The 24,596-nt window shown below is 48.1% G+C and overlaps 3 protein-coding genes across 4 annotated transcripts; 1 reads left to right on the plus strand and 2 right to left on the minus strand.

Moving 5' to 3' along the window:
* The first annotated feature begins 427 nt into the window (after positions 1–427).
* Gadd45gip1 (GADD45G interacting protein 1) lies at positions 428–3,002 on the plus strand. Its single transcript, XM_051194983.1, has 2 exons — positions 428–792; positions 2,652–3,002. Exons 1-2 carry the CDS (start codon positions 443–445, stop codon positions 2,968–2,970), a joined length of 669 nt encoding a protein of 222 aa, XP_051050940.1. The 5' UTR covers positions 428–442; the 3' UTR covers positions 2,971–3,002.
* A 468-nt stretch (positions 3,003–3,470) lies between these two features.
* Positions 3,471–9,206, minus strand: Rad23a (RAD23 homolog A, nucleotide excision repair protein). 2 transcript variants are annotated; one of them, XM_051194981.1, is made up of 9 exons: positions 9,032–9,206; positions 7,314–7,475; positions 6,989–7,170; positions 6,810–6,865; positions 6,544–6,671; positions 6,247–6,325; positions 6,026–6,156; positions 4,288–4,452; positions 3,471–4,206 (listed from the first exon to the last, which is right to left on the minus strand). In XM_051194981.1, the coding sequence occupies exons 1-9, from the start codon at positions 9,101–9,103 to the stop codon at positions 4,093–4,095; spliced, it is 1,089 nt and encodes a 362-aa protein (XP_051050938.1). In that variant the 5' UTR covers positions 9,104–9,206; the 3' UTR covers positions 3,471–4,092. The 2 variants fall into 2 exon arrangements, with proteins under 2 accessions (XP_051050938.1, XP_051050937.1); XM_051194980.1 differs by having other exon boundaries at positions 6,026–6,159; positions 9,032–9,205.
* Positions 9,207–10,692: 1,486 nt separating this feature from the next.
* Positions 10,693–15,420, minus strand: Calr (calreticulin). The gene is made up of 9 exons (XM_051194986.1): positions 15,252–15,420; positions 14,797–14,898; positions 14,399–14,602; positions 13,527–13,621; positions 13,227–13,436; positions 13,033–13,146; positions 12,728–12,871; positions 11,544–11,636; positions 10,693–11,452 (listed from the first exon to the last, which is right to left on the minus strand). Exons 1-9 carry the CDS (start codon positions 15,340–15,342, stop codon positions 11,255–11,257), a joined length of 1,251 nt encoding a protein of 416 aa, XP_051050943.1. The 5' UTR covers positions 15,343–15,420; the 3' UTR covers positions 10,693–11,254.
* Positions 15,421–24,596: the final 9,176 nt, after the last annotated feature.

Here is a 24,596-nt window from a genome sequence, read left to right on the forward strand (position 1 = left end):
CAGTGCATTTGCCACCAGGTGGGATGAAGGCATTCTATTCTCTATAACCCACATAGTGGAAGGAGAAAACTGACTTCTCCAAGTTGTCCTCTCACCTCCACTTGATCACCCACACTCCCCTCCTCCAATAAATATAGAAATTAATCTTATATGCATATTTTTTTCTTTCTTTTGGATACCAGCTCTATGTAGTCATAGCTGTCGTTGAACTCAGTGATCTGCCTGCCTCTGCCTCCTGACTGCAGGGCTTAAAGGTGTGCGCCACCACGCCTGGGCATATAATATTAAGAAACTACTGCCTCCTGCATTAAACGTTCACCTGTACTGCACCAACTATAGTCGAGCCCCTTGACTCCTGGCGCTTCTGACCGGGACCCCCGAGGTTTCAGCCGCGCAGGCAGCACCCTAGCCAGCCCGCCGCCCGCGAGGACCCACAGCCAAGATGGCGGCTCCCGCGATGCGGGCGCGCGGCGTCCTGCGGCTCTCTGTGGTTCTGGCTCCCAGGTCCCGTAACTACCATGCGCCGCCGCCCCCGCGCCGCCGCCCGGGACCCCAGTGGCCAGACCCGGAAAACCTGCTGAGCCCGCGATGGCAGCTAGGCCCGCGGTACGCGGCCAAGCAGTTCGCGCGGCACGGTGCCGCCTCGGGGGTGGCCCCCGCCTCCCTGTGGCCGTCCCCAGAGCAGCTGAGTGAGTTGGAGGCGGAGGAGCGAGAATGGTACCCGAGCTTAGCGACCATGCAAGAATCGCTGCGAGCACAGCAGCAGGCCAAGGAGGCAAGGCGTCGTGCCAGGTGCGTGTATAGGGCAGGTAACCCACAGCCCCCAAACAATGAATCCTTCGTCAGAGGCATGCGGAATTCTTGTGGCGTAGGGCTAACCCACATGTTCATTTGGCTGAAAAACAAACTTCTAGGTAAATTCTTGTTGTAGTCACTCAGCTGCAGTTTTTGTGTCTGTTTTTATTTTTCCTTTACCACTGAGCTGTATCACTAGCCTGCCCTCATTTTATTTTTTAACAAGGTCTCACTGTTAACCTGAACTCTCATTTTATTTTTTAACAAGGTCTCACTGTTAACCTGAACTCATGTTGACTTGAATCTAGAATCCATCTGTCTTTACCTTTCCAATATCTGAGATTTTTTACAGGCCTGTACAAGGCCCAGCCTCAACTGTTTAACCTTTACTTAATATTCTGTGCAACAATCTAAGGACCCACACAGAAGGAAACAAAAGACAAGAATTTCACATGATAGAGGGTCCTTGGGAAGACAAAACACAGTTTAAGAGAGCATGCTGGGGCCGGGCGGTGGTGGTAATGGTGCATGCCTTTAATTCCCACACTCTGGAGGCAGAGGCAAGCAGATCTCAGTGAGTTCCAGGTCAACCTGGTCTACAGACCTAGTTCCAGGATAGCCAAGGATACACTGAGACCCTGCCTCAAAAAACAAAAGGGGGTGGGGGTTTGTGGTATGTGTCTGTGGTTTTTTGAGCCATAGGGTTTCTTTGTGTAAGTCTTGGCTGTCCTAGAACTCACTTTGTAGACCAAAGTTCCACACACCTCTGCCTCTCAAGTGCTGCGATTATTCCCTTGTGATATTCAAGCAAAGCCCCATATAACCAGTTATAGTTACTGGAAAAATATAGAGGAGAGTTCCCAGTAGAGGGAGCAGGTAGTACAAAGGTCCTGAGGTTAAGCCAAGCCTAGTGGCACATGCCTAAACCTTGGAAAAAACATGGTTCAGAGGCAAGTGGGGATTCTGATTTTGAGGACAGCCCTCACAGCTACTACTCAGTGAGGACTTTTATCTAAGTAAGCTAGTTGTGATGGGAAGCTCATCTTTAACCCTAACCATTTGGAGCCACAGGCAGGTGGATCACTGGATTTTGAGGCCAGTCTAGACCCTATCTTTAAAGAAAATGTCAGACCAGTGGTCGTGCATGTCTTTAATCCCAATACTCAGGCAGAGGCAGGCAGATCTCTGAGATCAAGGACAGCCTCTACACTACAGAGTAAGTTCCAGGGCAGCCAGGACTACACAGAGACACTGCCTCAAACAAACAACAACCCCCCCCCCAAAAAAAAAAGGAAAAGAAAAAAATTAACTTTAAAAAATGTCTAGAAGTATGTCCAAGGCAGTAGACCAGTCAGTGTGACTGGGTAATGGGAGAAGAGAGTAAGTAGTGAAGTCCAGGGTGGATGTCAGTGAAGGAGGAACATGAACGATGAGATCTGAAGGGAAATGGAGGACACCATTTTGGGGGCAGGGTTTAGGGCAGGTGAAATGTGTTCCTGGTATTTAAGCTTGTCCTCTCGACAACTTTGAAAGGACAAGATCACCTTTTTTACAAATGAAACTGAGGCCTGAAGAAGGCAAGTCATGCTGGCACTGGAGAATGTAGCTGGTTCCCCATCTGTCCCAACCTAGCTGGATGGGACTTGATTCTCACTTCTGTGGTCTCAAGACTGGAGATAGGAGTGTACATACAAATTCACCAGGCTGGAAAGAAACACCCATCCAGGTGTTTCTGTGCCTGAATTTGGACCTGGCAAACACAGCATGTGAAATCAAGGACAGTCTTGACACCGGCATAGGAGGGTGAAATTCAGGCGTGGCTTGGACTGCCCCTCACTGTCTGCTCTCCTCTGCAGGGAACAGCACATCTCAGAGTGCATGGCCAAGATGCCACAAATGATTGAGAACTGGAGACAGCAGAAGCGGGAGCGCTGGGAGAAAGCCCAGGCTGACAAGGAGCGGAGGGCCCGGTTACAGGCTGAGGCCCAGGAGCGCCTGGGTTACCATGTGGACCCAAGGAGTGCCCAATTCCAGGAGCTATTACAGGACCTGGACAAGCAGCAGCGCAAGCGCCTCAAGGAGGAGAGACTACGGCAGAAGAAGGAGGCACGAGATGCTGCTATGGCCTCTGCTGAAGCCCAGGACTCAGCAGTATCTGGGGAAGCCAGCCCCTAAAGCCCCTTTCCCAATAAAGCCTGCTGCTGACAGCAGGTTCTACACATTCTCCCTCAGGTGTGACTTCCTGGGTCCCTTGGCTCATTACCCAACACCTGGGGTGGGAGAATCCTCTGCTGGGCTTTGTTCACACCTGGACATTAGGCCATGCCATGACTGGGGCTTCAGGGACAGAAAGGGGAATGGATGGGCAAATAATGAAGGAGCAGATGGCAGTGGAGAAGGAGGCTTCTGTTTACCAACATTAATCTCCAGTAATTAGCCAATTACCAGGGGGAGTACAGCCAAACAGACTGCATGATAGAGGTAGCAGCAGCCCTTTCTAGAACTGAGCTGGGGCAGGGGCCCAAGTTTCCAGAGGGAGGAGATGCTGGGGCCCCCATTTGTGAGGCTCAGGACTCTTCCCCAATTCCTAGCATGCCCATGTCACCTATATCCAGCTAGCTCAGACTCATAAGCTGCTGTGAGAAGCTCCAGGAGGCATGCACCATTATTAGGGCTCATTTTTAAAACTTTATTCACTTTAAAACCTTTATCAGAGATGTGGTTCTGTCCTGGGGTAGGGGTGGCCTTGGCTTTCAGAACTGATGTTTCTTCCTCTCCAGGCTGGAGGCCAAGGCCAGACTGGGAGAAAGCCTTGGGCTTCTAATGAACTCACTCCAGATGGAAAGATTTGGGCCACTCCAATGGAGGATAAAAGTTTAGGGTTCCAGCTTCCCCTCATCATGGAGGAGGGAGGTGGGTTGTCCTTGGGGATGCTTCAGGGGATGGGAAAGCAGGCAGGCGCCTCTCCATCTGGCTGCAGGGAGCTGGGACAGAGGCCAAGAGGGGCCCATCTGTCGCCTCCTGGTCTTGCCAGCAACTCTGAGCAGGCTGGGCTCTGTTAAGAGGATGGGGACAGCTGTCTGGCCCAGGTCTTTTCGGACTGAGATGGGAATAGGGGCCACTTCAGGAAGGTGGGAATCTGGGCTGGGTGTTTTTTCTTTTTTTTTAATGGTTTTTGAATTTTTTTTCTTCCTCTTAAATAAACATGAATATATATATATGTGTATATATATATATACACTTTTTCTTTTATAAAACTTTTGTGGAGTGGGGTGGGGGTGTTCTAGTCTCCCAGCATCACTCATCATCAAAGTTCTGACTCAGAAGGAAGTTGGCAGCCAAGTTCTCATTTTTTTCACACGCGAAGTAGGCCTGGATCACCAGGCTCTCTGGGAAGCCCAATGCCTTCAGCTGTGGGAAGACGGGCAGGGTTAAGAAGGAGGAAGGCATGGGGCTGCCCACCATGAGTGGCTCTTCAGCCAGGCTTCTTACCCTTTCTATAGCTTCCTTCTCCTGCGGCGTCACCTGGATATAATTCATCTGCGGGGCCTCCTCACCTATGGCACCAACCTCCCCCTCTACATCAGAGATGTCTGCCAGTTCCCCAGGGGGCTCATTCAACATCTGGATGAACTGCTCCTGGTGTCGACTAATTTGCTGTGGGAAGAACGAGAAAGATGACAATTCACAGTCCTTGACAAGTATGCCCAGGTCCCACTACAGCCTCTGCATCAAACTGTCAAACACTCTGAAGGTGCCTGCTCTGGCCAGACAGCCATGTAGCCATAGAAACAAACTGTCAAGGTGGGGCTAAGATGCCAAGCTGGGGATACGGATATGGTGGCGCACGCCTTGAATCCCAGCACTGGGAAGGCAGAAGCAGGTGGATCTGAGTTTAAGGCCAGCCTGGGCTACAAAAGAGTTTCAAGCTAGCCAGGGATATATTATGTCTCAATAAAACAAAGTAAATGTACCAAAGCTAGGCATGGTGGTTAATTCCTGTAAGCCCAGCACTCAGGAGGTTGAAGCCAGAGTTTGAGACCTGAGTTTGAGACCAACCTAACCTATATAGTGAAACTGAAGAAAAACAAAAGTTCAAGCCAAATAATTGCAGATATGCTAGTCAAGTCACTGAGGCCTTGTGGGAGGGGCTGACTGTCTGGGGCAGGAAGAGGAGGGCATGGCTCTGGCTAAAACAAGTACCAAGTGAAAATGCCCAGGGGCAGATCTACTAGGCAAGTCTCAGAAGAGCTCAGTGGCATGAACAGTATAGAAAGTCTGGGAAGACCTTTCTCCTGTGACAGTGGGAAGCCACAGTGGCAAACAGGACAATGCTGCCTGGGTCCTTCTCTTTGTAGTGTTACAAGTAAACCCAGGCCTCAACCTACTAAGCACAAGCACTCCCTACTGAGTAACACTCTCAGCCTGTGCAATCTTTATCTTTCTTTTTTGAGATGATTTCACTATTAGAAGGAGTTGGCTTCAAGTTCAGTGATCCTCCTGCCTCAGCCTCCTAAGTGCTGGGCTTACAGGTGTGCACAGCCACACTCAACCCTAGAATCTACTAAATACACTCTACTTAGAAACCTAGAGGTTCTGAAGCAACCCTTTGCTTCTGCAGACATCTGACTATTTTCACATTAAAAAGGGCCTTTCCAGCAATCTATCCTCTTGGTGGACAGTTCACCGGGTGCACTGTGCAGAATTAGGAGACATGAGAGGATGATGTCAGGACACTGGGTAAGAGAAGTGGCTGCCACTGGGGTAGAAACAGAGACACAGTCCCCAGAAGGCTGCCAGAGGCTCAGGACAGAAACACAACCAGAAGCAAGAGGGCCTAAAAACTCAGTCATACAGGAGTCCTCTCGTAGCTCAAATGAGAGGGTTCCAAGGGTTCTGGTGTAATGACACAGGTTCAGTTCATACAGTGGGTCAAGGAGAAGGTCAGATCAGGAAGGCCAGGACTGAGCAGCAGGAAGGGGAGCAAGCACTCAAGAATGCTGTGGCCAGAGTCCAGGACCCAGACATATGGAGTCTGCTCTGGGCCTGACCTCTTCAGCAGGGAGAGGTCAACAGCATCCATACCTCATGGGAGTCTGACTACACATAACCTTGGGGTCATCAGGGAGCAAGGGGCTGGGCCTGTGGGAGTCCCTGGGCTATGTCCCTGGGTGATCCCCTAAGGAACTAGAAAAGGTGTCTGTCTCAGTTCCCTCACCCTGGGCCGCACCTGCAAGAGCTGAGGGTTCTCCTGGCCCAGCTGCTGGAGCAGTGCAGGGAGCAGGGCTGGGTTCTGCTGAATCACTTGCCGCATGTTCTGGAACTGGGGCTGGTCCCGCAGGAACTCCAGGGGGTTTTCCCCTGCTGGTGGCAGGAAGAGGTGTGGTGAGAGCCCTGCAGGGCTCCTGTGTCTACTGTAGATGCCCACATGTGCAAATCCATCCTACTCACCTGTTTCCATGGCCGGCTGTTCTGGTACCTGGCTCTCCTGAACAGAACCGTGTTCCGGCTCGGGACTCCCGGGAATTCCCTGTCAGGGATCCTGCTTTTTAGTTCTCTCCAACGGACCCACTTCCCCCTCCCAAACAATCAGCCTGACAGGAGACAGGAAGGCTTTGTGCCTGCCCTCCATACTCTGTCCAGTCGCTTTGGGAAGCCTTCAGTGACAACATGTGATACCCATAAGCCTATGCGGTAGGTTCCACCTCCATTGCCTGTTGAGGCACCAAGACCTGGAGACTCCCTCACCGTGAGCAAGTACTCCACAGCTCTGTGGGGGTTGTTGTAGCTGGCCCTCAATGCGGCCACAACCCGCTCCCGCTCGTAGCCCATGGACATGATCTCAGTCAGCATCGTCTCATACTCAGAGCCAGTCACTGTGGAGGGAGCAGCAGGGCCTGGGTCACCAGGAGCACAGAAGGACTGCTCCCAGACCCTCCCAGACCAAGACAAGGCTGTCAAAGGCGGATGGCTGGGGCTCCCAGTCGCCTCTGCCCTGAGGACCACCCACCCACCTAATGTGGAAGCTGCGTCTTCCTCTCGCCCGCTGCTACCTGAAGAGGGAACAGAGCTGCAAATTCAAGAGAGAGAAATCGGACCCTGGCTTCTGGTGGCTTGCCCTCCCCGCAAGTGCATGGGACCACACTGGAAGGTACAGAGGACAGGGCACAGTAAGGCTACTGCCCCTCCTTACCCAGAAATGGATTCCGGAGATGTTGCGGTAGCTGATTCCTCTGATGGGCTCTTGTCCTCTCTGCTGGTTGGTGGAGGATGGGACATGCCTGATGTTGGAGCTGGAGGGAAGGCTGTGGAGGACTCCGGGGCAGCAGTGGGTGAGATCTCTGGGGGTGCTGGGGTACTTTGGCCAGTCTTGGCCTATGACAGCAAGAAAAAAGGGATCAGGCAGCAGCATCCCTATCGAGCCTCAACATCCTGCCCCAGCACAGCCCCACCCTGCCTATGGCTAATCTCTCCTGGGCACACAAGCTCTTTGCCAGCATCCTAGCTAATCTACCCACCTTGGTCACCATGACAACCACAAAGTTCTTCTCATCTATATGATATTCCTTGATGGGTACATCATCACTCAAGATCTTGCCAGCATAGATGAGTTTCTGTCCAGACACAGGGAAAGCATCTCTACCCTTCTCAGCCTCTATCTTCTCCTTCAGCACCTTCACCTGGAATAAGGACACAGACATTAAAGACAAAGCTTTAATAGTGTGATGTTTATGTTTACAAATAGCACTAACACTCTAAGATACCCTCAATGAAGTCTAGGCATGGATGTGCTTACACTGAATCCCAGCACTTGGGAAGAAAGACAAGTGGATCATTTTGAGTTCCAGGCTAGCCAGGGCTATATAGTGAAACTGTCTCAAATAAAATAAAGTCTCCTTTCCTGATCCTTTTACCTTAGGGAAAAGCTTTACGCTCAATCATAAGAGATTCCTACTCAATCTGGACCAGCCAACAGCAATCTATTACAGGCCAGACACTGATGCTGCCCAGTGTGTGTGTGTGTGTGTGTGTGTGAGAGAGAGAGAGAGAGAGAGAGACAGAGAGAGAGAGAGATGGTGGTGGCGGTGGTTCAGGGATGGACCCCAGGGCCTAAGTGTTCTACAAGACTTCCATCCCCAAACCCTGTTTTACAATGGCCAGTGGAACAGAACAAAACAGAAGTCAGTCTCTGTTCTCATGGAGAAGACATTAATGTGAGGAGAAAAGCCAACTTGTATTTCAGATGTCATGTGGCTAAGAAGGGAAACAGTAGGAAGGAAATGAAAGGGTATACCCACTGCTGGCCTCAAACAGGTAACTGTTCTGTAATTGTTGAGGACATCCTTTACCCCTTCCTTTTTTGAAATGGTCTTATTATGTACTACAGGCTGGCCTAGCTACATAGCTCAGGGTGGCCTGGAACAGAAAACAATCCCCATCTTGGCCTCAGTGTTCGGGAATTATAGAGATGACCACTATGCTTACTTAGACTTCACTAAGGGTATACCAGTGGCTTCATAGTGTATTTGAGGAGATTCAGGGGAGGTGGCTCAAATAATAGTATCACCCATTTGGGAGGCTAAGGCAACACTTATCACTTGGGCCCAGATATTCAAAGAGGCACCAGACAACAAAACAAGACCCCACTCTCAAAAAGCAAAAGCAAACAAAAGTTCATGCAGCAAGTTTAGGCTGCTGTCACATATAACAAAATAATTTAATCCTGTCTCTGCCATTACTTGCTGTGACCATGGCAAAGTTCCTTAACTCTGAGGTTGTCAAACGGGGAAAGTCAGAAGTCCCCAAAGGACAACACTACTTTGCAGATTCAGCAAGACGACACTGGTAAAGAATCAACGGCCAACAAACACGGACCACCAAAACTATTAAGATTAAGACCATTTATTATCATCAACATTGTTGTCACCAGTTGGCACCTCTTGGTCACTAACGCCAAGCGGGACCACCCGAGCAGCTTGCAGTCTGGGAACGCGGAGCCGGCAGCTGACACAGGAGCGGGCCTGGGACTCGCCCCGGGAACAGCGCCTGAGCCGCCAGGGCAGGGCAGATCGGGGGTGGGGGGTGAAGGTGGGGGGGTCCGAGGAGGTCGGGTCGCTGGGAAAGAGCAGCAGGGCCCGGTCGCAAGTCCTCCCCGCCCCTCCCGTTGGATCCGGGCCTCCCTGCCCCCACCCACCCCAGCACCCGGTCGCTCCCGCCCCCGGGCTCCGGCCCGCACCGTCTCCTCAGGCTCCATGCGTATCTTGAAGGTCTGCTGCTGCAACGTTTTAAGCGTGATGGTGATGGCCATGGCGGGGCCGGAGCAATGCGGCAGCCCCGGGATCCTCGTACAACATGCAACTCACGCCGCCGCCATCTTAGCGCCCAGCTGTGCTATGAGCAAAGCACTTCCGGGGTAAGTGGGAAGCGCGCGCATATCGCCAGTGCATATGACCCGCCTGTGACCCCTCCTCGATCTGTAGAGCATGCGCGGCAACACTTCCTTACCTTACACATGCGCAAACTCAGCTTTGAGCCTACGCTGTGGGAAGTCATACCATAGCGTCTGGATGACGTCATGTCCGATGCCAGTGACGTCATGCCCCCGCAAACTGGCTTCTAAGACCCACACTTCCACTTGAGTTTTTAAGATGTTATAGAATCAGTGACCTAATTCAAATCTGACCAAATTAAAAGGAACCCCGCAGAGCACTGCTAATTACTCAAGCCTAGAAGGGAAGTCACTACAAATCTCAAAGGTAGAAATGGTAACTTATGTGGCTTCACTTTTAAGACTATCATTATTTTTGGAATAAACGTGTTTACACTTCTAGTTCATGGGTCCCTTACCATTTCATGATCTTGCAATAACTGACCATCTATTAAACACCTCAAAAATACTTAACATATTCAAGGCTCCTTTGTATTAACTACTCCATTCTTCCTTCCATGTATTTCCCTTGCTTGCACCTGTCTTTCTGGGACTGAAGGATTACAAGAAGCTTTTGCCACTATCACATACTAAAAGGAATGAAAATGTCTTTAAGGGGTTAAAGTGAAGTTATGCTAAAGCATTCAGTAAATACAACATAAGTAGCAACATTAATTACTCAATACTTTGGAGCTTGCTTTGCCATGTTTCTAGCCACAGAAGTGACAAGGCTGTTGCCAAAGGCCTGCCTTCCTCTGGTCAGCTGAGCAAGGTTCTGACAGGGGCTATCAGTTTCTTTCTAAGAACACAGGCCTCCTATCCACCTTCCAACCTACTCAGTGAAGCTTAAAATGGCAACCTTGATATCCAGTCTCCTGAATCCCACTTGTGTGTGTGTGTGTGTGTGTGTGTGTTAGGGCTGGAACCCAGGGACATGCCAGGTAAGTCATCTCCAACAGAACATAACCCAGTCCTTAGACTTTTCTATCAGCTCAGTCCTAGAAACATTGGCCCTTGGGTTAAGCCACTCACGATCTTTGACTTTAGTTCCTTGACTACAAAATGAGCTACCAGCATTTACTCCACTAATGTGAGGTTTGAGATTGTTCAACTATCCTATGTAGCAGTTTCAGAAAGCAGACCAACAGATCCAGCCCACTCTTTTAACAACAAATGGATAAGATTAAGGTTCAAATATCTGCCCCAGTAGTAGCTAAGCTCTAGTCAGCACAAGGCTACCAATGGCATGTCTGTTGCACAACAAAGGAATTACTTACTATATAGGGAGAGCTGGCATCAAAGCCTGACAGCTGCTTCCCCACTTTAGATTACAGGATATATATTATATGCAGTCATGTCATTTTGTGGGACTCTGCCAACTCCAATAGCTCAAACATGAGCCACCAGCACCCAAAAGGCCACTTTTGATTCCCTGACGTACATCCTCCCAGAGAAGGAGACACGGTAGGGAAGACACAAAACTTAATTTAATAGAAATTTGTTTGTAGTTCTTACACTCTCAGTGTGAGCTGTGTTAGAACTGGCTGCCCCACAAGTGGCCCAGTCCTGGGGGCAAGGGAGAAAGGGGATGAGAAGACCCCCATTCTTCCTCAGTGCTGGGGGGGACACCACCCCCTTCTCCTGCCCTCCTCTGAGATCCAGGAAGGAGAGCAGATGAAATCTCAAGCCTAGGACTTTTCCTCCATACCCCTGTTCCTGGAGTTTGGAGGGTAGTGACCAGGGGTTGGAGAGAGAAAAGGGACAGAAGGGAAAGATGTTGATTCAAAATGAGAAGCCAGGAGGTTGAGGGCTAAAGGAGAATTAAGACAAACACCAGTAAAAAAAGAAAAAAAAGGGGGAGGGGGGCTTGTAGGGAGGCAGGGAAACAAAATCAGAATCCACCCCAGATCTGAACCTGCCTGGAAAAAAATGAAAAGTTCCTGAGTCTCATAGAGACATTATTGGGAGCAGCCAGCTCTGCAGCGGGGTGTTCAGGCCTCAGTCCAGCCCTGGAGGCAGGTGGTATGGCCTCTACAGCTCATCCTTGGTCTGGCCAGTGGCATCTTCCTCTTCTTCCTCCTTCTCATCCTCATCTTCTTCATCTTCATCTCTGTCATCCTCATCCTCTTTGTCCTCAGCCTCTTCCTCCTCTTTACGCTTCTTGTCTTCTTCCTCTTCCTTCAGCCTCTGCTCCTCATCCTGCTTGTCCTTCATCTGCTTTTCTGAAGCCTGTGGGCACAGACCACACCTTTTAGTGCCTGGCTCTCACCTGCCTGCCAGTCCTCCCAGTTGACCCCAGTGACACAGGAGCCCAGCTCACCTTGGTGACACCCCAAGTCTCATTGCCAAACTCCTCTGCATAGGCTTCATCATTGGTGATGAGAAAGTTGTCAAAGATTGTGCCAGACTTGACCTGGGAAAGAATGGAAAGACAGATGGTCAGCAGTAACTTCTGACAGGGCAGCAGGGGTGGTGGCAGGACATGCCTTTCAGCCCAGCACTGAGGAGCCAGACCACTTATGGAGTTCCCAGCCAGCCAGTGTTACACAGTGAAACCTTGTCAAACATTTCTCAGAAGGGAGGAGGGAGCAGGTATGTTGGTGCAGTGAGAAGGCAAGGAGGGAATTTCAGGCCAAACTGGGATATATGAGAATTCCAAGACAGCCGAGGATACATACCAAGACTTCCTTGCCTCAAAACTATTAAAAGGGGGAAAAAAAAAAAAGGATAACACCGGGGATACCAAAGTTCAAAAGCCATGCTTTCAGGATTCAAACCTCTGCCCTAGTGACCTGTGCTACTGACTTCACTTTTCACACAACTGCTTCCCCTGTAATGGGGAATCACTTTCTTTTTCCCACCTAACACATTCCAAGAACTGTCCTGGGCACAGAAAACACACCAAAGACAAAAACTCAGTACTGAGGTTTCTGTTTTGTTTTCATTGTTTCCTTACGTAGCCAGGGCAGTTCTTTCTAATGGGGTGATCTGAGCTAACTTTGCACAGGTACTTCAACAAAGAACCAGCAGCACATGGCAAGCAGCCCTGCAGAAAGGTGCTCATTGGGTCAGAGAGAGAAAGACAGCTCTGTAAGTAAAGGCACTCGGTGCTGTAGTTGGTTCTTAAGACACACATGGTGAGGAGAACCAATTTTTCTTAGTTTTCCTCTGACCTCCATATGTACACCCACATAAATACAAAACAAGTAAAAAATTGTTAATAGTAATAAAACCAACTTTCTCACCAATCCCAGTACTTGGGAGGCAGAAACAGGCAGACTCTGAGTACAAAGCCAGCCTTGTCTATAGAGTTCAAGGATAACCAGGGCTGTTACAGAGAAACCCTTCCCCCCAAACTTCTTATGCAGTGAAGAAAAATGAGATTAAACAGGAAATGTCTCATAATGTACCATTGTGGAGTCTGGTCACCTTGAGGTTGGTGCCTATGCCTGTTTTTCCCTCCAGTGAGGTCTAGAGGGGATCCTTGTCTTTCCTGTGTCTCACCTGCCAGAGATCTAGGCCCAGTACAGCAAAACTGTCATAGGCATAGATGTTGGCATCCGGGGAGTATTCAGGGTTGTCAATTTCCGGGTGTATCCAGGTACCCTTGTAATCTGGGTTGTCAATCTGACGTGGCTTCCACTCGCCCTGCAGAAGACAACTACATGAGTAGAAGTAGACATATTCCTCAGTACAAGCAACCCTGCCTAGAACCCCACGCCCATCTTGTTTTGTTTCTGCTGCAATATTAATTACAGCACACAGGCAAGCATCCTGCCAGTAAGCCACACCCCACCATGCACGCTTACCTTGTACTCAGGATTCTGAATTACTGGTGGTTCCCACTCCCCATCCATCTCTTCATCCCAGTCCTCAGGCTTCTTAGCATCAGGGTCAGGGATGTGCTCAGGCTTGTCCCAGTCCTAGGAGTACACATGGAGGTCAGAGTGGACCCAAGTCCTCCTCTTTATGATGGCAGTACAGCCACTGCCCAAGCACCAACCTCAGGTTTAGAATCTGTGGGGTCATCAATCTTGGCTCGCTCATCCCAGTCTTCTGGCTTGGCAGCATTAGGATCCTTTATCTTCTTGGGTGGCAGAAAGTCCCAATCATCCTCCAAGGAACCTGACTCCACCTGGCTGTTGTCAATTTTCACCTCATAGGTGTTGTCTGGCCGCACAATCAGCGTGTACAGGTGTGTGAATTCATCGTCCTGAAGAGGGAAGGTGGTGAGCAGCCCCTCCCACCAGGCTCGAGCCTGGGCCTCCCATGACAGTGACTTAAATGACTACCCCAGGCACACCTTACACCGGATGTCCTTGTTGATCAGCACATTCTTGCCCTTGTAGTTAAAGATGACATGAACCTTCTTGGTGCCTGGACCACAGATGTCTGGACCTATGTAAGAAGCAAATATAGGCTCTCACCCCCTTCCTCTTTATAAGAGGGACCTAACATCATGTCTTTATTTATTAACTTTCATGTGTACATCTGCCTGTATGTGCATCCTGCATATGCAGGCCTGCAGAGGTCAGAAATGGGCATGGCATCAACAAGATAAAGGACCCTGACACTACCACAGGAATGCTGGGAACTGAACCACCGAATTGTCTCTGCAGAACCTATTTTGTCTGACATAAGACAGCCCTTTATACATCCCTGTCTTGGAACCCTCAGAGATGCACCTGCCTTCACTGCACCCAGTGTGTGCTACTACTTCAGGCTCAGAGACCAGATTCCTAAACTCAGGACAAATCTGAAAAGATTACCATTCTGAGGCAGACAAGCGACTCAGAGGCAAATCAGGTGCTTTCCACTAAGCCTGACATCCCAGAACCCAGATGACAAAAGAGACTTCTGTAGTCCTCTGACCTTCACAGGAGCATGCCCATACATACACATAAGCATGAACTCAAAAGGTTTTCCCGTGATTTAGACTGGACCATTGGCTTAATTTCTAACAATAGGAAACATCTAGAAATGATCATACAAATGAACAATATAAAACCTACAACTAAACATAGTCAAACCCTTTAGTTGTCCCTTTAGGACAAAAATCCTCATCATCCAAGAGCTTTCTATAGTTGAGAAGATCAGCTTTCTGAGGATAAAGGGATCAGTCTGTGCCCACTGTCCAACGGGCAGAGGTCAGCAATGGTTGGAGGACCCTCTCACCAAACATGATGTTGTATTCCGAGTCTCCGTGCATGTCCTTCTGGTCCAAACTACCCGGAAACAGCTTCACATAACCACCCCCACAGTCGATATTCTGCTCATGCTTCACCGTGAACTGTACCACCAGTGTCTGGCCCTTGTTACTGAAGGGTTCGAATCTAGCGGACAGCGCGTAAAACCGGGCATCCTGGCTTGTCTGCAGCCCTGTGATGGGATGGGAATGCCGTCAGGTGGACCCCGAGTACCCTAGCCCTCGAGGGGCACAGATGACCTCCCCTTCCTTCCCCGACCTGTCCTTGGCTCCCATGTTCCTGGGAAAAGCCCAAGCACTGAGTGCTGACTACAGCTTCCTCCAGGAAATCGTCCTGAATCTGAACGCCCCACTCCCTGCCTCTTACCTTTATCCTTTTCTTGGTCCCCGTAGAATTTGCCAGAACTGAGGACAAATTTGCCAAAATCTGACTTGTGCTTGGATTCGACCCAGCGGTTGGTCCAGTCATCTGTGAGGGGGGGCGGCATAGAGTCAGATCAGCTGGCCGGCTGACCCCCGCCCCCATACCCAACGTCTGTCAGGAGTCACAAGCAGGTGGGGGCGGGGAAGGGGATTCCCATCGCAACCTCGATCTTGACACCTCGCTTCAGGTCCTTGTACGAACCCTAACTCCGGGCGCGGGAAACCGCTGAGCCTTCCACGTCCCCCAAGGACGCACAACCGGAACCGCCCGCGGCTCTAGTCCCCCGGGGCCACAGTGTTGGCCCTCTGAACCGTAATTACATTTACACACGACGAAGCAGCCATGGGCTCCGGGCCCAGCCGTCGCTGAGGAGGCCTCGAGGCGCGCCCAGACCTTACCTCCGTCCAAGAACTGCTCTTTGAAATAGACGGCAGGCTCTGCGGTGGCCAGGCCGAGGAGGCCGAGCAGGAGCGGCACCGAAAGGAGCATGGCGGGCCGAGGGGGCGGCGGCGCACGGGCCCTTTAAAACGATCGTCAGGCAGCGGCTCTGCGGTACTGACGGACGCTGCCGCCGCTGCTCCGATTTATATGCACCCACCTCTCACACCAACCTGACACGGCCGCTGAGCCCGCCCCTCGGTCCTTGTGACTGGTTTAGACCCACAGCTGTCCCTTCTCATTGCATCCTAGTCGGCTCAGCACGTTAGGCTGTGGCTCGGAACGCTGGGATCCCAGATGGCCGATTTCTATTGGTCTCACCATGGGCCAATGAGGGTCGACCACGCGTTGCGGGGGACGCCTCCTGGTGGGGTGGGGGCCGCGAGCCCACTCAGGCACGGCCACGTGACCGGGCCGCAGCTCAACCCCGCCCTAGCTGGTGCCGAGTCCCTGGCTTTCCTTCGAGTCGTTTAAAGAATCCGCGCGAGCCCGCCCAGGTGTTAGCCGTGAGGGGCCAACACCCGGGCTCAGCTTCGCCCACTTTTCCTTCCTCTCTGGACAGAGGGATGAAGGAAGGCTTCCTCGCCACTTTCTGTCTGTCCTGCTCTTGGGGAACGCCCACCCGATGGCGAGCTTTTCCTGTCAAGGATAAGAGCTAGTGTCAGTATCCTGGCGTTTCGCTGCATTCTGGTGTCACGGCTGTACAGGCCAGTAGAGAAAGTGCCAGCTTTCTCCTCCTCCTGTCGCGTAGTACCCTAGCAGCCTGGCAGATTACTGTGTGACATGATGCAAATCGCTTTGCCTCTCTGAAATAATAGAGGCCAAGAGGGGTGACCCTGAGCTATCCAGCAGAAATGCTTTTAAACCTTTTAGGTCTAGCCACAGTTAGAGAGCAGGAAACACAGAGGTCTCAGAGGTGTAGCTATAAGGGTGCTTCCTCGAGTGAGAGGTACGGTTACTATCCTTTTTCACTCTGAGATGGGAAATGAAAGGGGTCACTTCTTTGTGGTCTCCCACAAACGACCTGGCTTTTGCAATTAAACGGCTATAGGCAAAGGACAAGGAGTACCGTTTGAAGAGGAAAAAAAAACACAGATGGATATTGTGATAGAGCCCTAGGCCGATAAGCCGGACCCATGAATCTTGAATCCTCTGACTCAAGTCATGTGTCTGTGGCCAACTCCCTGCCTGCTGCTAGGAGGAAGGACAGTACCTGTAGGGGGTGGGGGATGGGAGGCGTTTCCAAGTGGAGGGAATGGGAACACTGGGACAGACTGTGGACTGGGGCAAGGGAATCCTTACAAAAACGGAGAGCTTCCTTCTCTGAAAGGGATTCAGAGGGTGAATGACAGTTGAGGTCAAGAAGTTAGGGTTTCACCACGTCCCACAGGCAGTGTACAGAACTAAGTATTGCTGGTGTAGGTCCCTCTGGAGGACACCCAAGTTCAAAGTGATCTTGACAGACCTGTGATTGACTCCTGTCCTGTGCCACTGACACCTACACTTGATGCCTTATGGTTAACACACTTATTGCTTGGAATGGAACCCAGGAGTTTGTGCATGCCCTCTATGCCCTCTAGGGGTTAAGATACATCCTTACTCTGGAAGTCTTAACGGAGTCTCACTATGTAGCCCATCCTACCCTCAAATGCACAGGTATAATCCCAGCTTTTAGGAGGCTGACCAAGGAGAATCTTGAGTTCAAGACTAGAGCTACAAAGTGAGACCCTGTCTCAAACAAAAAGGTAGACAGTATCTGAGGAACAACAGTCAAGGTCAACCTCTGGCCTCTATGTGCACACACACACACACACACACACACACACACACACACACACACACACACAAAGTAAAAGCGCTTGCTTACCATACATGAAGCCCTGGGGTTCACCATTAGTACTGCACAAACAAAACGCAGTGGTGCATGCCTGTTGTCCTAGCACTCAAGTGGCTGAAGCAGGGATCAAAAGTTCTACCTTCTGTAGACATTGGTGTGTGTGTGTGTGTGTGTGTGTGTGTGTGTGTGTGTGCGCGCGCGCGCGTGCACCCACACACACAGGATAAAAACATTTCAGGAGACAGAGGCAGGTAGATTTCTATGAGTTTGAGGCCAGCCTAATCTACACAGTGAGTTCCAGGCCAGCTAGGGCTGGCTACATAGTGAAACAAACAATAAAATATTTCAAAAGAAGTAAGTTAGCAACCAGAGTGCTAACCAGAAAAGTTTAAGGACCCACATTCAATCCCAGAAACCACATAAGAAACTAGAAATGGGGGCTGCAGAGATGGCTCAGTGGCTAAGTGCACTGGCTTCTCTTCCAAATGACCCCAGTTCCATTCCCAGCACCAATGTGAAGCCTCACAACGCCATGTAACTCCAGTTCCAGGGGATCTGACACCCTCTTCTGTGGGCACCAAGCAGGCAAATAAAAAGGAACTGAAAGTTCTTAATAAGTTGAATGTAGGCAGGCGTTGGTGCCATACACCTTTGATCCCATCACTTCAGAGGCAGAGGCAGGTGATCTCTGTGAGTTTGAGGCCAGCCTGATGGTCTAGCTACACAGAGAAACCCTGTCTTGAAAAAAAATATGTTGAATGTGGTAATACACATCCATCAATCTACCACTACTACAGCAGGATGGGAGGTAGAGACAGAAGAATCACCCAGAAGCTCTGGACCAACTAGCATGCAACCCAACAGCAAAAACAGAAGTAGAGCCTGACTCAGGTAAGGTAAAAGGTAAGACCCGAGTCCTTACAGGTGTCCTCTGACCTTTACATGTGCTCTGGTGCACAGAAGTTATATTAACATTTTTCTTAAATTAAGAAAAACCAGGTATAGTGGCAGACCTTTAATCACAGCACTAGGATGGCAAGAGCTCTAGTGGATCTCTGGGGATTACAGGCCAGCCTGGTGGTCTAAATAGTGTGATCTAGGTAAGCCAGGGTTACATAGTGAGAGCCTGTCACAAAAGAAAAAACTAACATAAGCCTTAGGAAAAATAGAAGTTATGTGGAGGGAGGGCCTAAATGAATGAATCTTGAATGCAGGTTTGGCAGTTTAAGGTTTGCCTTATGCTGTTAGAAAAGGCTAGAGACACACAGTTAAGAAAGGCCCAGATGGAAAAAACCCTCTAAACAGGTTATAGTGTGTTTTAAAATGTGAGTAAACTTAAGAAAGAAAAGAAAATGTGTATAGACAGTCATAGGAAAATAATAAATAGTTTAAAATAAAAAGTCTGTAAAGAGAGAGTAAAGTAATATAAAAAATAAGCCATGTGGAGATGGGACATAGACAGGGAATCTGGATCCTGTATGGTGTTGTGTTGACTTTGAATTTTTTGGATGCCAATAAGTGAACACCAGCTGCAAGAAGACAATGAATTGTAAAAGAGACTGCTGAATTAAACTAAACCAGCCTAAATACTTTAAGTGTGTCTTCACTTTAAAATGGAATTCAGGAAATGTCTTTTGCTGGAGGAGAGGTTTTGCTTTTGTTTCCACAGGAAAAGGCCTTGGTTGGTAGAGATTAGGTTTGATCAGGGGAGAACCCCTTAAAATCTTGACTACAGACATAAGGAAATAAAACAAGAAAAAACTACAAGATAGGTGACATATATACTAATCCCTCTGTATGGGATCAATTATGAGACTGAATAATAAATGTTACAACTAGTTTTTCCAAAACTTGACCATTGTCTCAATTTTCTCAGGGTCTCCTGGAGATGGCATCACTCCCCACCCCCAACAACAGGAAGCAGTCTAGAGAACACAATGCCCACATTCTCAAGAGATAGGGTGGGTGGTTTTGGGTCATTTGGTGGGTTATGGATGTTTGTCATAGTTTAGGAGGGGATATAGGAATATAAGATAAAAAGACAACTATTAACCTCAAATATTTTACATTGGTATATAATCTGCCTACATTGATACAAATTCAAAGATATTTTTGTTTATACTATATATGTTTCTATTTTTGTTTGGAATATTGTGCTTATGCAGCTCATTTAAAAATAGTGTATAATTAAGAAATACAGGTTAGCAGTTAGTCCATCTACAATAAACTTGTAGTCATGTTAGGTATGTTTTCAAGATTAAACAGATATATTTTAGATAGATTATCTTCAAATACTTAAGAGATCTACAGAATATAGCATCTAAGATGCTATCTAAATAAAGCTTTTCATGACAGTGAGACACGTCTGCTCCTGACAGTATCAATCTACTTTACAAAAAGATGATGGGCATTGGGCATTGGTGGCACATGCCTTTAATCCCAGCACTCAGGAGGCAGAGACAGGTGGAACTCTCTGAGTTTGAGGCCAGCCTGGTCTACAGAACTAGTTCTAGGACAGGCTCCAAAACAATACAGAGAAACCCTGTCTCAAAAAACAACAACAACAAAAATAAATAAAACAACAACAACAACAAGATGATGAACATCGAAGAACCTCCATATGGAGTTTGCTTTAAATGTGGCAAAGCTAGCATTTGGACAAGAAACTGCCCTTGCCTCTACTGCTGACAGTATGTCATCCAAATTGGACATGCAGGACACAAAGGAAAGCAACTGCCAAACTTTGCCAAGACAAGGTAGGACAGTCCTTCCTGCTTCATAGGAGAGTCTGCCAGACAATCTAGGCCTGTGGGCGGAAGATGGATGCCCCAATATTGCAGAGGAACCTTGGGTGACCATCTAGGCAGCCAGATGTTTGTCATTTCTATAGTTCTGGAAGTGGCTTGTTCTGTACATCCTGTTTACTTGGGTAATATAATATCCTTCTGGGGTCTTTATGGAGTTGAAAATTAGATAGTTACAGTTACAATTTTCCTTAATAATGATAGATACTAAATTAGGTATAAAGCTTTAAACTCACCAAGATAGGCTAGGTAAGGGAGTATTTTCTCTGATTTTGCCAGATGCAAATGGACTGGATATTGTGTAATGTAATTCTTACTTGATAATTGTTCTCACTGTATGTTAAAGTTAGAAACTTTCCTTTTTATTTAGACGAAAAGGAAAATATTGTGGAATAGAACATTTGTTTAACTGTGTGAAGATGTGTTACTTTTGTTTTTGCTGCATTTGTTTAACTAGGTAAAGATGTGTTGCTGTTTTACCTTACCTGCCCAGGGCACTTGATTGATCTAATAAAAAGCTGAATAGCGGATATTATAGTATTAATTAATATTATCCAATAGGTAGGCAGAGGAGGGACAGACAGGACTGGGAGGCAGAAAAAATAATGGGAGGAGGATAGGGAAATTTTTTAAATATTGAAAAGTTGTTGGTTTTGCAGGGCAGTGGTGGCCCATGTCTTTAACTCCAGAACTTGGAAGGCAGAAGCAGGTGGATCTTTATGAGTTCAAGGATAGCCAGAGCTACACGGTGTAACCCTGTCTTGAAAAAGAAAGGGAGGGAGGGAGGGAAGAAGAGATGGTGGGAGAGAGAGAGGGAGAGAGAGAGAGAGAGAGAGAGAGAGAGAGAGAGAGAGGGAGAGAGATTATTGTTTTTGCAAAGGACCTGGGTTTGTTTCCCAGTCCCCACATGGTGGCTAACAACTGTCTGTACTGCCAGCTCCAGAAGATCCGATGCCCTCTTCTGGCATCTCCTGGCACTGCATGCAAGTGGTTTGTTTTGTTTTTTGTTTTTTCGAGACAAGGTTTCTCTGTGTAGCTTTGGAGCCTCTCCTGGAACTCCCTTTGTAGATCAGGCTAGCCTCGAATTCAAAGAGATCTGCTTGCCTCTGCCTCTCCAGTTCTGGGATTAAAGGAGTAGGCCACCACCCATCTGACCAACAAAACACTTATAAAAATAAATCAGAGAGAGGGAACTTGTTGCTCTTACAGAAGATTCAAGTTCAGCTTCTAGCATCTGTGTTGAGAAACTCACAACTCTCTAATTCCAGGTCCAGGGGACCAAATGCCCCTGTGTAAGCATTTTGAAGGCTTTGAATGGGATAGGCAGGGATGGATTCTGGCACTGGGGAGCCAAAGAATACTAACTGTTACAGCTCAAGATGGGAAGGGATTCTGGCAAACGGGAGCCAAAGAATACCACATTGACACAGTAGGCATAGTAGCTTACAGCCCTGCTTCAGGGAAGGCTTCCCCAGTGAATCAACTCTGCTCCAGCAGGAGAGGGTCCCTCTGCTCCAGCAGGAGAGTATAACAACTCTGCTTGACAGGGAAAGGTTTCCCTAGCTAAAAGTGTTACAGCCCTGCTCCACTCTGCTCTGCCCAGAGTCGTCTCTGCTCTGGGGAAAAGTCTTACCCAAACCTCATTCAAGAGATTTATTGGGAAGGAAGAATCCGGAAGAGTGGCTGCCTCTGCCAGAGTGGCAGAGGGCAGCCTGGCAGCTGGAATAGCCAGCAGCTGATCAGACACAAGATTTATATAGGGCAGTTTTTCCAGGGAGATTTCCAGAGTGGGGAGTTTAGGATGGCTGGATCTCCTGCTCAGGGGTTGGTTAGTTTTCTGCACAGGTTTAGGGTCAGATTTGGCTCTTGTTTCAGGGCCACAGTGTGTTCCTTTCATTGGTCCTTTAGCCTTTTGGCTCTAGTTTTAGGGCCAGGTTCTATTTCTTTCACTGGCTCTGATTCCAGGAACAAAGTGTGTTTCTTTGGCGCTGGTTTCAGGGTTAGGGTGCATTTCTTTGGTTCTGGTTGCAGGGCCAAAGTGTGTCTCTCTGGCTCTGCTTAGGGTGTTTCTTTAGTTGGCTCTTTTTCTTACACCCTGGCCTTGGCAGGCACCTGCATTCATGAGCACATATCTTCATACACATAGAAATAAAATAAATCACAATCTTTGGTGTGGGCCTTTAGTACCAGCACTTGGTAGAGTAGGGTGGATTTCTGTGAGTTCCAGGCCATCCCAGTCTAACACTGTGAGACCCTATAAATAAACAAATAAACAAATAAACAAACCAGGGGTGGAGAGATTGTTCAGTGGTTAAGAGCACTTCTCTTCCAGAGGACGAGTGTTGAGTTCACAGCACCCATATCAGGTGATCCATAACCAGCTATAACTGGAGCTCTTGGGATCGCATGCCTCTGGCTTCCTGGGCACCTGTAATCTCATGTACATGCAGACACACATACCTACAATTAATTTGAAGCAATAAAAATTAAAGTCTTTTAAAGGCCCCTGTTTACCATGCCAAGACATTATATTCCTACTAGAGCAGAAACTCTGTATACATAGTGAAAACTCAACAAACAGTATAGTCTCAAACATGAGAAAGTTTTGGTATTTTTTAAAGTGACTTATTTTTTTATTTTATGTGCATTGGTGTTTTCCTTACACAGATGTCAGTGTGGTGGTGTAGGATCCTCAGAACTGGAGTTACAGACAGTTGTGAGCTGCCATGTGGGTCCTGGAACTTTGAACCCTTTGGAAGAGCAGTCAGTGCTCTTAACCATTGAGTAATTTCTCTAGCCCCAAGTTTGGTATTTCAAGCAGTATTTTTTATTTATTATATTTTATTTATTTTCTTTTTAATATTGATTTTTCAAGACAAGGTCTCTCTGTGTAGTCCTGTCTTTCCTGGAACTCACTTTGAGATCAGGCTGGCCTCAAGATCACAGAGATCCACCTGCCTCTGCCTCCCAAGTTCAGGGACTAAAGGCTTGAACCACTACCCCCTGTCTCAGGCAGTATTTATTGAGCATTGTGTAGTGTGACATGAAGTATTCATACCACAGTGTCCATGTTTTGTGTTCAGAACTAAGGCTAGGGTTGGTAAGATAGCTTGGTGGATAGAAGTATTGTTGCAAAAGCCCGAGGAACTAAATTATACTTCAGTGTAGAAGGAGTTAATTGAGTCCCAAAAGTTGGCCTCTGACCATGTGTGTCATGGTATACAAGTGCCTACATTCACACATGCACACATACATATTGAGAAGAGCCAAGAATGCAGCCATAGCACAGCTCAGCGTGTCCAAGTGCTGCCTGACAGACATACCTTGGATGCATTGTCTTTAGCTATGAACTAACTGTGGTCACTGAGCATTCAGAAACCCATGATTACTATCACCAGATTTTTTGGTAGGCCCTGTATTGAGTCACAGGACCCCATATGGATGGGACCCTCAGTTTTAAAGAAGCATCAATTTGATATTATTGTCTTGATCTGAGAGCATGGGAAGTGTGACTGCTGGAGGTTTTATAATGTTTCGGGCTGTATCCATCAACTGCTTGTTGGTTGCCATTTTTGCCTCTGAGCCTCATTATTTTCCTACTGTGAAGTAGAAGATCTATATAGTAACTATATTATGAATTTTGGGGTGAACTTAAAAAACCGTAAGTATTCCATGCAGGCCAGCACACTTTGTAACTGTTACTAGGTGAATCCCCATTCCCTAAATGGGTGTGGTCCCTACCCATATTTCCTTTGACATTTTCAAAGAATAGTTAACATCAGCAGAGCCGGCAATTGGAAAAGCTGCTCAGCTGTTAAGTCCTGTTGTAGAGGACCATGGCTCAATTCCCAGAATCCACATGGTGGTTCACAACCATCCATAATTTCACTTCTAGGTGATTCAATGACTCTTCTGACCTATAAGGGCATCATGCATAGACATATATAAAGGCAAGGCACACATAAAATAAAATGAATAAATCTAAAAACAACAAAAAACATCAGTAGAATGGCCATGCCTGAAAGCCCCCCCCCCCCCCAGTGCTTACCTCTGGGCAATGGAGAATTCTAGAAGGATGGCATTGACCTGAACCTACTGGTGGTGGCTGCATGAAAACTATGGGAAAAACTGGAGAGATGGAGCATTGGTTCAAAGCACTGAGTGCTCTTCCAGAGGATTTGTGTTCCACTGCCAGCACCCACATTGCTGCTCACAACTGTCTGTAATTCCAGTTCCAGGGGACCTGACACCCATGGTGAAACACCAATGCACATAAAAATAATTTTTTAAAAAAGGAAATTATGGGGGAGGATCGACAGAATTATTTTTAGTCAGGTTTTATAGTATTTTTCTGTCATCCTTGCACTTGGGAGATACAGGGAGGAGATTCAAGGCTAGCCTCTGCTAGTTAAGACCTGTCTCAAGATGTAAAACAAACATTTAAAAAAAAAAAAACTACTTTTGACTTCCAAGTCATCATATTTATCTCACTAGTTAACTAAAGGCCGCTGGGGTGAAACTACATAAAGCATCCTGAATGCCTTAGTCTCATTGGAGGCTTAATTGCCACACTTAAAATGGCGCTGGCCAGACCCCAAATCGCACTGTACGCCACATTAAAAATGGCGGCTCACGTGCTATCGCGGTTCCGGTTCCGGTTCCCC

Source organism: Phodopus roborovskii, unplaced genomic scaffold (assembly GCF_943737965.1).
Source record: "Phodopus roborovskii unplaced genomic scaffold, PHOROB, whole genome shotgun sequence".
Classification (NCBI taxonomy): Eukaryota; Metazoa; Chordata; class Mammalia; order Rodentia; family Cricetidae; genus Phodopus; species Phodopus roborovskii.

Bases quoted from the DNA above. Each gene is read 5' to 3' on its own strand.
- Calr (XM_051194986.1), bottom strand. From the start codon at position 15,342: ATGCTCCTTTCGGTGCCGCTCCTGCTCGGCCTCCTCGGCCTGGCCACC. The intron at 13,622-14,398 runs GTGAGAGGGTCC...CTTCTTACATAG, and splicing joins GGAATACAACATCATGTTTG to GTCCAGACATCTGTGGTCCA. The intron at 13,437-13,526 runs GTGTGCCTGGGG...TTCCCTCTTCAG, and splicing joins ACAAGGACATCCGGTGTAAG to GACGATGAATTCACACACCT.
- Gadd45gip1 (XM_051194983.1), top strand. From the start codon at position 443: ATGGCGGCTCCCGCGATGCGGGCGCGCGGCGTCCTGCGGCTCTCTGTG. The intron at 793-2,651 runs GTGCGTGTATAG...TCTCCTCTGCAG, and splicing joins GAGGCAAGGCGTCGTGCCAG to GGAACAGCACATCTCAGAGT.
- Rad23a (XM_051194980.1), bottom strand. From the start codon at position 9,103: ATGGCCATCACCATCACGCTTAAAACGTTGCAGCAGCAGACCTTCAAG. The intron at 7,171-7,313 runs GTGGGTAGATTA...TTGCTGTCATAG, and splicing joins TGGTTGTCATGGTGACCAAG to GCCAAGACTGGCCAAAGTAC. The intron at 4,453-6,025 runs GTGCGGCCCAGG...TTCTTCCCACAG, and splicing joins AGAACCCTCAGCTCTTGCAG to CAAATTAGTCGACACCAGGA.